The 12,431-nt window shown below is 41.6% G+C and overlaps 1 protein-coding gene across 1 annotated transcript; it reads left to right on the plus strand.

Moving 5' to 3' along the window:
- The first annotated feature begins 1,344 nt into the window (after positions 1–1,344).
- On the plus strand, positions 1,345–12,248 carry LOC147043908 (retinoic acid receptor alpha-A-like). Its single transcript, XM_085933785.1, has 9 exons — positions 1,345–2,430; positions 7,617–7,771; positions 8,307–8,448; positions 8,707–8,867; positions 8,950–9,126; positions 9,203–9,407; positions 9,644–9,711; positions 9,925–10,015; positions 10,128–12,248. Exons 1-9 carry the CDS (start codon positions 2,232–2,234, stop codon positions 10,361–10,363), a joined length of 1,434 nt encoding a protein of 477 aa, XP_085789911.1. The 5' UTR covers positions 1,345–2,231; the 3' UTR covers positions 10,364–12,248.
- The last annotated feature ends 183 nt before the right edge of the window (positions 12,249–12,431 follow it).

Raw genomic sequence — 12,431 nt, forward strand, 5'->3', positions numbered from 1 at the left:
AATTTGCCAAAGGCTTGTGGCTTGAGCAATGTTGCTTATCGCTTTGAATAATGTTTGAGGTGAATTATGAGGTTGGAGATTAAAATTCTTGGCTCTGGCCTTCATGTGTGGACTTTCCAGGTTCTTCCTGAGGATATCGTTATTGTGGCCGTAGTTTTTTTTTTCTCCATTCTATTATATGTCATGTTGAAATTACAGTACAATTACAGTCGTAGATGGATGGATGGATGGATGGATGGATGGATGGATGGATGGATGGATGGATGGATGGATGGATGGATAGATAGATAGATAGATAGATAGATAGATAGATAGATAGATAGATAGATAGATAGATAGATAGATAGATAGATAGATAGATAGGTAGGTAGGTAGGTAGGTAGGTAGGTAGGTAGGTAGGTAGGTAGGTAGGTAGGTAGGTAGGTAGGTAGGTAGGTAGGTAGGTAGATAGATAGATAGATAGATAGATAGATAGATAGATAGATAGATAGATAGATAGATAGATAGATAGATAGATAGATAGATAGATAGCCCCCATCCACTCGTTCATCCTTATGCTAAGTGTTTCCATCCCCTTTGCTCATTTTCAGCACACACTTTCTTTCCCAGCGGTTTCCAACGATTTAATGTCCGCATCGATTAACAGGCAGAGATGAATGTGATGTGTTTCCCCTTTCAATGTTCATATTTTAACCAGCAGCTAATCAATAAAGGGAGGCCTTGAGGCAAGAGCATTGATTTTTTTTTTTTTCTTCATGTGAAAAAGATTTGAGCCTTCATGTGTGTGTTTTTTGTGTGCTAGACATAAAGGACATTCATGTTGGCCTGTAGCATGGGCACTTTTACAGTTGTATGCCTGATCAGCAGATCAATGGATATTGTATATGCTCTGAATTGATACTTTTATCTGTTTGTGTCTTTATTTCGCTTTATAATATTGAAATATTGAAGCAAAACAAATTTGTTTTCAAAATTCTATTCAAAAAGAGAATGAAATTCAATGTACATTCACCAGAAGGAAATATTTTCAAAATGTTATCTTGCATAATATTGATAATGACAATACAACATTTCATTTGAACATTTGGTTAAAAATAAGCGAGTTGTGGGTATTCGAATCCATTAAAGCAGGGGGAAAAAAAACACAACTTGAAATTCTGGTATCGGTCCAATGCTAATATTGGATCGAACAATAACACTAACTTGATATCGATGGTATCGACATTTGTATCGCGCGACAGAGAGAGCGAGAGCGCGCGGTAGAGCGAGGTAGAGCGAGGTAGAGCGCGGTAGAGAGAGAGAGAGAGAGAGAGAGAGAGAGAGAGAGAGAGAGAGAGAGAGAGAGAGAGAGAGAGAGAGAGAGAGAGAGAGAGAGAGAGAGAGAGAGAGAGAGAGGCAGGCCAACGGGTACAGGCCGGAGGTTACCACAGGACACTGGCGAAACACAACACAGGGACCATCAACAAGAAGAGCCGCGCCGCGCTGAGTTGTGTTTAGCTCACTAGGCTGCCCGCCATTGCACCGCGGGATCGAGTATCCCCATTTGATGCGTAGCGGCAGTTTTAAAGTGCTAGGGCCCACCCACAGCCGTGCTGGGATTTTATGTCTTGGCCGCTGCGTGGACTCGTTGAACTGGAGCGAGACGAGCGACTGGAGTGGACCTCTTTTTACTTTGGAGCGGTCCGTGAGTCACTTTGAGCTCCCGCGGGCGGCCATGGATTGAAACACACGCCGCTGGCTCGGCATCATTTCAAGCTGAATGACAAGCAAGGTAGCGATCCCAAATGGGAACAATCGACGTATGTGTTTTTCCTTCTTTTTCTTGTTCTTTTTTTTTGAATCGGAACTAGGGACGTCCGGACTCTTAAAAAGTCAATACATACCACGTGTGTCGACATTTTATCCCGGACACCGGTCGTGATTCCCCCCCGCCCCCCTGCTTTTATGGATTAGAATACCCACACGTCCTTTAATTTCCTGGCACTTGTAGTGTCGTGAATATAAAAAAAATCAAGGAAACTAAAGGTGCCGTGATATTGTGGAGGGGGGGCTTTCATCAAGGGTTGAAATGTCAAAAGGGCCGGTCATCTCACCCTGTCCCTTCCCCCTCTTTTTCACCCATCAATCCACTATGAAGATGTGAACTCTTGTCACCCACCCTCGCCTCTCTTTACGTACTCTTTCATTTTGTTTTTCTGCTAAATACCGAGACCTGTAAAATATTCACGGGGATGTACGAAAGTGTGGATGTTGTGGGTTTAAGCCCGAGCCCCCGCAGCCCCAGCAGCGGTTCTTTCTTGGGCATGGACTTCTACCACAGAGCATCGGGGTTCGAGCCTGAGAAAGGACTCTTATCCGGCGTCGGAGGGCTTCAGAGGCCGTTCGGAGGGTCCCTGCTGACTGGCAGACACTGGAGCGGATCTTGCCACTGTGAGTCTGTTGTGCTTTTTTTTTTTTTAATGTTCTAACAGGTAGCTGTCACGTTATAATCATGAACTGATATTTCAGACATTTTAGAAAAGCTAAGGTTGATTATTCGTGTCCTTATCCAAACTGGTGTTTACTATTCGGAAATAAGCACTATTTAATATTCAACGTGCTCAAAAATGCTTTGCTTTCTTGAAAGGTGCTCGACTAAAGGAAATTGAGCCAATTTCACCATGAACATCTCAAATCAACTGAGCAAATTGCCACATTGCTCAAGTCAATGAATTGCCTTCTTATCTCTTGACTTGCTTAAGGCTCTTTTATCTTTATGATTCTCCTCAAAGTCTTAAAAGCGACTTAATTTTGCCATGAACATAATTTGCCTTTGTAGACTAAAGTGGCGGCCTTCAGTAGATCAACAGCTGCCTGCACTCACTTAACACCACATCAAGCACCCGCCTGAGTTTTACTTTGAGTGATTTTCCAGCAATGGACTAGTAGTTACACATTGACTATTGCACACACCTATTTTTAGTTTGAAATATGCTTCAGATAGTGTCATTCTACTTATATTGTTTTGTTTTTCCTATGTCCTTCATCCTATAGATAAATCATAGAGATTTAGGCATTGTTAAAAAAAAAAATCACAAGTGGATGTTTTCAGACTTCAAATTTGTCACTACTGAAGATATTATATAGAGGGAAAAAAACGGAACCTTGAATTAAAAGCAATCGGAAGGCCGTTTTGTTAACACTTCCCTTTTTGAAAAGATTGCATTTCCTGTTTGTGCTGTAAAATCATGGCAGCCTCCTAAAATTGTGCATTACTTGTTCCAAATGTGTTTTTTTTTGTAGTTGATGTAGGAGCAGAGTTGGCACATTGTCAATGGGGGGGTTGCCTCCAGAGTGTGTGTCTGTGTGTCTTTGTGTGTGACTGGAATGACGAGCATCAAACCGGTTCAAAGGTCAAAGGCCGAATGGACACAGACACACATTCACATTGGACGACGGCTCCAGTGATTTGCAAGCAGTAGCCGTGGGACGCTACTTGGCTTTGTGTGTGTGTGTGTGTGTGTGTGTGTGTGTGTGTGTGTGTGTGTGTGTGTGTGTGTGTGTGTGTGTGTGTGTTTGGGTGTAATCCAGAGCAATGAGTCACTGACAATTGGGAAGTGACCTACATCGCTCCCTCTTTTTATCCACCTTCTTTCTATCTGCCTCTTTCTTTCCCGTGTCAGCTGCCCAGTCATCACTTCTCCGCACTGAATGACCCTGCGTCTGCTTGAGGCACACTCGCGCACAAAGGGGGCGCAAGTACACACGGATACACACACACTACATGGATCCTCTCACACTCACAGTTTGCCTGGGAATGTGAGAGTACACTGACTAAGTTTGACCCGAGTGTGCGAAAAGGGAGGAGTCGAATAGTTGCGTGTCCGTGTTTATATCAAATAGACATATTTATAGTATTGTGGAAGTGCACGTGGGTTCAGATTGAAGAAGATAAAAGCGAGCGTCCTCGGCTAAAACTCGCTTCTTTATGCTATGTGTTTGATGTGGAATCTTTTTTTTATGGGATGTGGATGAAAGCACATTAGTCCACACTGCAGTTTTTCTTCGGGAGTTGACGGTTGTGCTATTTTCTTATGACTGTGTGTGTAATGTATAATATGTCCACTTTAACCCAAAGGCCCCTGACATACACAGTTTTTACAAAAGTATCAGGTTGGGGATGCGCTGTGTCAAATGAATTGCTTGTTTATCCCATCTTGAAACAAGTGAGCAAAATCGAAACATTTTTGGTTTGTGGTCTAAGCGTTAAAATGATCAAGTGTAGCTCAAGCAACTCAGTCTGCATTATACCTGAGCTGTGTTTACATTTGCTACATTCGTCATATTTAGCAACCAGAACGAGTAAGTTTTTTTTGACAAGAATTGGTTCTTTATTTGGTTTCAGTGGTGTTAAACATTATAGTCTTACACATGAGCAGTTTTTATCTTGTGTTGATGAAAGTCAGTGAATTTGTGGCTGACCGTTTGACTTTTGTTTTGGTCATTTCAGTAGAATAGGGTCAAGGAGTTAAAAAAAATAATAATCATGTTTGATAGTATCGCCTTTGATTTCTTTAGTTCTATAGAAGAAAATCACATGATGATACAACTCCTTTGCCATTGTGCAAGAGTCGTTATTGTGTAAGGCCGTATGACGGTAAGGCTGACCTTTCGCCTTTTCCTCATCACAGCATAGTAAGGAGAAAAAAGTCCTGATAAGCAGTGCGGGGGGGGGACAACACACTGATTGCCATTTCTTGATGTAATTCCTGAGTGTCTCAGCACAGAATATTGTGTGTTTAGCTCAGTTACGTGGTCTGGATTGACAATGAAGCCCATTATCCTTCATTCATTGACTGTGTGGCTTGTTTGACCCACTTGACCTTACCTTTAAATCTAATTTCCGTCTCTCTCTCTCTCTCTCACGCCGACCGACAACTACATCAGCTTAACCTTGTCATTTAATCGCCCGATCATCCCTCTTTACCTGCACACAAGCGCCGGCCCCTCTCGAGCGCACCGCACTTGACCATTACTGATCCGCTCGCTATCTTTGCTTCAGTGCCAGATCATCTGACCCATTGTTTTATCATACCAGCATTATGTTTTAGTTCCCGGAAGCAAGACATGTTTATCTGACTCATATCCATGCCCGCATCATTTGCCTTTGTCTAATGCTGGACGACCTTTTTTTGGACAACTCTTCTCGGAGACTTCTCGGAAGTTCAGGTCACACACACACACACGCCACTAAACGCAGTTTAAATTTCACACATTTGTACTGTTCAAAAGATTTCTGGAAAAACATTTATTTATATTTGGGCTCAAGATCTAACCTGAACGCAAACGCTGACACTATTTATACTATATCTAAATACGGTGTTAGTATTTGGCGGTGACACCAAATGAAGAATCAATATTAGAGTGTGCAGGTGTGGCTTTAAAATCAAGTTAATGTTTCTCCCGTTGTTGCACTAGCCGTTTAATAAATGTTGGAGAAGCGTTATCAAATCGACTATCTTAAGCAATACCAACAACAGCAATATTGTTTTGCTTGTCAAGTATTTTCCAGAGGTCACGTCGGCCTGCAGGCATTTAGCAAAACATTTTTAATCAATGTGATGTCAGTCGAGATCACTCGCACATTTGTTCGTATTCCGTTGTCACTTTTCAGGTTCTAAAGCACTAAAAGAAGTGGCGCTATTTTTAGGTAAACAGCTAATTTGTCTCGAGAAGGAAGCTTCTAAGAAAAAGAGTACTGCTAAATAACATTCCACAGCACCCTCCTTTTTTCCCCCCCCCCCCTTTGTTTACAGAGCTGGTTTTGGCACTTCTACTGTACCTTTGCATCTTTGTAGTTTTGACAGCCTGACTGGGCGGCGGCGGCCGCTTTAGAAAAACTGCCAATCCTTTGGAAACTCTCGAATACTGTGCCAGCTCAAATATCAATGTGTCAAGTGTCAAGATGGGCAGACAGTGGAATATTAGGATGTGGACTGAGGATATGGGAAAGCCCCATTTCCCTCTCTTGTGCCACTTTAGTTAGAAGAGAGCATACGTAAATACATCAAGGGAGGAAAAACTCAAATCTCTATAGTGGAATGTCTGGTATGGTTACCAAGGTAGGGGGATGGGACAACCGTGTGTGTGTGTGCGTGTTAGGTTAGAGGTTAGTGGAAGCAGAGGGAAAGAGGGGGGAGAAGCAAAGGGATTGTGTTTTTAATCTGAAGGGTCGTGACCTTAGAATGTGTCACACTCTATCATTGCCCTGTCTCTGAACAAAAGCAAAAAGACAGAGAAGGTGGAGACAAATTGTTGCGACGGAAAAGTTACAACCTATATTTAAGATTAGGATGTCAATCAGAAGGAAATCTTTGTATGTGCAAAACGACTCAATTATGGCTTGTAGTTGAAACGAGAGCTCACATTTTCTCCGTCCATTGTTTTCTGCATCCTTTTCTATCAAATCATCTCTTTCTGCTTTTCTCAGCTCTATGACAGAGTTACACACGTATCCCATACTCACATAATAAATGATATCTGAATTGGGGGCCAACGTTTTATGAGGTGCGATATCAAAGATTTACGGTCGTCTCTCATTCGGGTCCCATCAGTGACATGATTGAGGGGCGCTTGAAATGTGGATACGAGGGAGCAGATCAATGATTCAACATTGGAAAGACGACAGGACGGGATATCTTTATCTTCCGTCCGTGCCAAATACCTTTAATGCAGCCAAGACCTGTTCACTAGCTCCATTGATCATATGACAGGATAAGCCATTATTTGGATTTCTTTCGATATATTTGCCGCCGCTAGGGATGGTAATAAAAATAGATTAGGCACTTTATATATAGGCGCTACGTCTCGAAGAAATGGAGGCGATATACAGTGCACTGGTGCTAAACTGGCTCAAGGGTTTGAATTTTTTTTAAAAAACTACAGCTCCACCGTCAACACTTCCCGTTCACGCTCTTAAATGACGTAAATACATTTTTCATTGATTGAGGTTAAATGTTACTTTGCATCGTCTACCTAACCAAGTTAGCATGTAAGCTAGCAACTTTAGCATTATGGTTGTCACTGCAGTGCATCCATCAACTGTGTTTACGTTGACTAAACTAACTGTCTCTTTTGTTTATATACAGCTCGTATGTTTACTGCCAAGACGTTTTGCTGGGCCTTATTCTTGATTCTCTTTCATCACATGTTCAGTTTCCTATTTTCTTCCATTAAAAATGATCTTTATCATTTTATTAAGAAAACAGCCACGCTAATCAATGTTAACTTGGTTTAATATGGTACATTGACTTCTTCTTCACCGAATATAGTGACTTGGCCTCCAAAATGTTCTTTTTTTTTTTTATCCCCAAAATGTTCTTTTTATTTTTATTTATTTTTATCCACTTGTAACTATTGCCATTGTCTTAGCGGCCTGAAACAAGGCTGCCGTGGTTACCGGGAACATAATGTCGACGTAGCAAAGCAATGGCACTCTTATTGCTGAATAAATGTATCCAAATTGTAACCCGGTTAGATTTTAATGAAGTTAACAAGCAAAAGGTGAATCATCTGCCTGCAGAAAGCTATAATTGAATTGGTGTCACACACATTTTTTTTTTGTTCACGTCTTGCAGCAATCGAAACGGAAAGCACGAGTTCTGGAGAAGATTTGCTGGTCACAAGCCCCCCATCTCCACCACCTCCGCCGCGCATCTACAAACCGTGCTTTGTCTGCCAAGATAAATCTTCAGGATACCACTATGGAGTCAGCGCCTGCGAGGGCTGCAAGGTACACACAATCACAACATATTTTGGGGAATAACAACAACAACAACGGTGCAGCTCGACAGTCTGCGGGAAGTCTCTTACACAGACGTTGAGTCGACTGGGTGTTTTCATAATGTGTCAGGGTGGAGGCCATGACCTTTACACCGCCCATAGGATAACTAATCCTCTTAGCTTGAGCTAATCCAATAAACACACACACACACACACACACACACACACACACACACACACACACACACACACACACACACACACACACACACACACACACACACACACACACACACACACACACACACACACACACACACAATCTTTACATGCAATTAGTATTTACTTGAACCATTGTGAGTTTCTTCTTGGTCCTAGATCTCACACGTGCTCCACCTTATCATCCACAAAGTTATGAGCGCTCAACACACCAAAACACACACACAGAGTTTACGGTCAAAGTTTTCTGCTCATATATAAAGCAGTGGCTAAAGGTCACTCTACGTATCGAAAAGAATTGCAATTTTCTGTCCTATCTGTTCTAGGGGTTCTTTCGAAGGAGCATCCAGAAAAACATGGCCTACACTTGTCACCGAGACAAAGTTTGCGTCATAAACAAAGTGACGCGCAACCGCTGTCAGTCCTGTCGACTACAGAAATGCCTCGATGTTGGAATGTCCAAGGAGTGTGAGTTTATTTAAAACAAGATTTTTGGGAGAAAATGTCAAATATAAAATGTTGAGTTTTCTCTCAATCGTGCCAAATGTATGCGTACACTTCATTAGGTTTGTTTACATTTTAGTGTGGACATTTGTCGCCATCTAGTGGCCGTTCTTAGTAAACGTATTCAATCTCTATATTACCTACAACTCGTAGTCCTCCTTGTGTTTTGATCTAATACAACGCCTCGGCCGTGTTTTGAAAGTTTCCATTTTGTGATTTCAGTGGTCCGAAATGACCGCACGAAGAAGAAAAAGGAAGAGCGGAGGCAGGTGGAAGTTGAGGTCTACGTCTTGTCGGCAGAAACGGAGCAGATGATTGAAGGAGTTCGCCGTGCGCACCAAGACACTTTTCCCTCTCTCGGTCAGCTGGGAAAGTACACTACGGTACTGTTCAGCTCCAATATGTCTCTTTTTTTTTTTTTTTTGTATGTATACTGTGTTAATTATTATTATTTATTCTTTTTAGAGTAACAGCGCTGACCATCGTGTCCCTCTGGATGTCAACCTTTGGGACAAGTTTAGTGAACTGTCCACTAAATGTATTATAAAGACAGTGGAGTTTGCTAAGCAGCTTCCCGGCTTCACAACTTTAACTATTGCTGATCAGATCACGCTTCTCAAAGCTGCCTGTCTTGACATACTGGTTTGTTTTTCACATTTTCACATGAGCCGCACAAAAATGGAACCAGAACAATACAAACGGTGTGTTTTTATCTCAGATTCTGAGGATCTGCACACGCTACACGCCAGACCAGGATACCATGACCTTCTCAGATGGCCTGACTCTCAACCGCACACAGATGCACAACGCTGGCTTTGGGCCGCTCACAGACCTGGTGTTTTCCTTCGCCAATCAACTGCTTCCACTGGAAATGGACGATGCCGAAACTGGACTACTCAGTGCCATCTGCCTGCTCTGTGGAGGTACTGCACCCGTTAAAATGTTGGAGACTTAGGAAGTCCCATGTAAAGTACTGCGGCTGTAAAATGTTGGAGACTTTTGAACAGATAAATGATATTTTGAATTCATCCCAATTGGGAATTTTATTTTTATTAAGAGCTTGGCCAGAGAATGAATTCAACTTGTAAGAAAATGTACCATTGTGCTACAGATGTTGACAACTTGATGAGTGTATTCTTTTTATGCGTTTGTCTCACAGACCGTCAGGATCTGGAGGAGTCAGACAAAGTGGACGTTCTTCAGGAGCCAATGCTGGAAGCTCTGAAGGTATGATATCTAATTGTAGATATATATGCACATGTAAATAACCCCTTCTATGGTCCTTTTTTTATGTTTATACATTTTCTTACTGAACTCCTCTTATTTCAATTGACTACTACTATGATGGTTTCAAATTGAAGAAATATAAAAATGTGCCTCTTAGGGAAATAACAAAAAATGCAAATTCGATATCATTTGGTTGTACCCCTTTTTATGTAGCTTTATGTCCGGAGGAGGAGGCCTGACAAGCCTTGTATGTTCCCCAAGATCCTGATGAAAATTACTGATCTCAGAAGCATCAGTGTGAAGGGTAAGTTTTATGCTAGCGAGCATTTTTTTTCAAACCCTATTTTTTTTTTTCAGCTTCTACGACTTCATTTTGTTCATCTTCCAACATTTTCTCCACACTATTTGCCACCTAGGAGCAGAACGAGTGATCACACTGAAAATGGAGATCCCCGGCTCCATGCCTCCGCTTATCCAGGAAATGCTGGAGAACTCTGAGGGACTGGAAGGCCAAGGCGCCGGAAGAGGAAAAGGAAGAGACAAAGGAGGCGAGGAAGCAAAGCGCCAAAATTCTACCACTCCGTCCCCAATGTCAATTCCTTCTCCCAGCCAGAGTTCTCCGGCCGACCCCCCCTCCACCTCCTCCCCATGAACTTTCACTCCTAATTACCTCTACATTGCACAGCACCACCTTTTGGCAGTATGTGGCACTACTAGAGCACCAGCCACGCAGCAAGAGTGATGTGGATAAACTGTACATTTCATCAATGGAGTCTAAACGTCTGAACCGAAAAACTTTGGTGGCGACGCACAGCGACAATTCGACTGCGCTGAATGACGGGCTGCGGACGGGATACGTGACACATTTTTTTTTTTTTTTGCCTGCCTGCCTAAATTATGCCGTTAGAACTACTGTATTGTCACGTGAAGACATGATGGTTTGATGCATTTAATGTAAAATATCATTTCACTTTGAAGCAAAATCGTTTTGTAAAGCTCGTATCGACGAAGTTTTGTTTTGTTGTTTTGGATATAAAGAGTAGCGCTATTTAGCTGCACCTGTCTTAAACGTCAGTAATAGGACATTGCCAGATATGAACAGATTTGATGAAGGATTACGGGGGTTAGTCTATATATAGATGATAACCCTCTTATGCATTTTTCTCTCATGAAAAGCCATGCGTGTTATGCAAAATCAGTGTATTGGTATGTAAAAGATGCTGTGACAGACTGACAAAACATATTTTCGTAAATTGACTCGTGTACATACATGATATATTTGAGTTCCTCTAAAGCGGTTGACACTGTCAAGAGTTCTTCCTTCAGCTCCATCAGTATTTCACCTTCCCCCGTCTCCCCCGACACACATCAGGGAAAAAAAAAAAAAAAAAATCATGCGTGAATCAATTTTGTAGCCTCACTAAAATGAATATTGCAGCTGAAAGCAAATCTTAGTCGGTCGCAGCTGTGAAAAAAGATATGGAGAAGTTGTTTTTCCTAAATGCGGCGAGCTACTCTTATTTAAAAATGGTCAACCTGTAAGTGGGCACTTTATGATATCACGAGTGCATGTCAAGCATATCTGAATATGTCTGTACTTGTACCACTCTGTATCAGTTCACACTGCCACTGGCTCACTTCTTATGCATCGCTACTGCCGGGTACAAATCTTTTTACAATTCCTGTCTTTTCCTTATTAAAGGGGACCTATTATTTGTGTTTACAGCTTGGGATAGTAATACATGATTCACTTTTTAGAGAGGTCCTTTTCTAATCATACTAGCTTTCCTCTCTTATTAGCTTCTGTCTATTTAAGCCCCCCCCCCCCCCCCCCCCCCTTAAAAGTGCACTCGCCTCTCTTTATGGAAGTCTGCCAAGGGGCACAATTGCTATCCTAATAGGCGAGCTTGCTTGGCTTTGAGTAAATGACCATAGAAATAGTTGGATGATTAAATTCACCTGACATGAAATAGGAATTTTTGGAGTGCCCCGTGATGTCTGGGTTTTTTTTTTTTTTTTTTACTTTGACCTCACTTGCAACTTTATCATATTCAATATGGCCATGAATCAACATAATAGGTTCCCTTTAATATGTACTGTAGTTAAACTCAAATGACCTGAGGATAAACACATGGAGTCAATAAAAGACAATAATTTTCTCCTCAAATCCTTCAATGTGTTTGTGTACATGCTCTTTGGTGGTCAAACTATATTCTGAATTTGTTTCCTCATATTTTGGTATATGGCGGGTTGACATGTTTGATGTCTAAGTAGCTCAAAGCGGCTGCCCAGAAAAAAAAAAAAAAAAAAAAAGACAGGCCAAGACGCTGGAATTCAAGCTCAGCATACAATGAGAATCTGCAGGGAAACTCCCAAGCATAAATAGTGCACAGCAGGACAAAAGCAAGAGGAACATAAAAGGTGTGGGAAAAAAAAAAAGTTGGGTCAAATAAATACGGATCTACTTGAGCTAACTTACCTTGTTTGCTTTGAAATGAATGAAACTGGTACCACCACTTTTACTTTCTTGTCATTTCAAACTATGCCTCTTCATATCTCAGTCAAGTAGTCAGCCTGAACAAATATTTGATGGTTGCTTTAGTCTCTGACCATTTGACCCAGTTTACTTTTCAGCTGAAATGTGCACATTTAGTTTGGATTCAATAAGGTTGGTGACTCCTCCAGATCAATATGAACTCTGATTATGACTTTACTGCTGC

Source organism: Syngnathus leptorhynchus, chromosome 16, assembly GCF_054491065.1.
Source record: "Syngnathus leptorhynchus isolate UIUO chromosome 16, UIUO_Slep, whole genome shotgun sequence".
NCBI classification, from domain to species: domain Eukaryota; kingdom Metazoa; phylum Chordata; class Actinopteri; order Syngnathiformes; family Syngnathidae; genus Syngnathus; species Syngnathus leptorhynchus.

Bases quoted from the DNA above. Each gene is read 5' to 3' on its own strand.
- LOC147043908 (XM_085933785.1), top strand. From the start codon at position 2,232: ATGTACGAAAGTGTGGATGTTGTGGGTTTAAGCCCGAGCCCCCGCAGC. The intron at 2,431-7,616 runs GTGAGTCTGTTG...CACGTCTTGCAG, and splicing joins CTGGAGCGGATCTTGCCACT to CAATCGAAACGGAAAGCACG. The intron at 7,772-8,306 runs GTACACACAATC...TATCTGTTCTAG, and splicing joins GCGCCTGCGAGGGCTGCAAG to GGGTTCTTTCGAAGGAGCAT.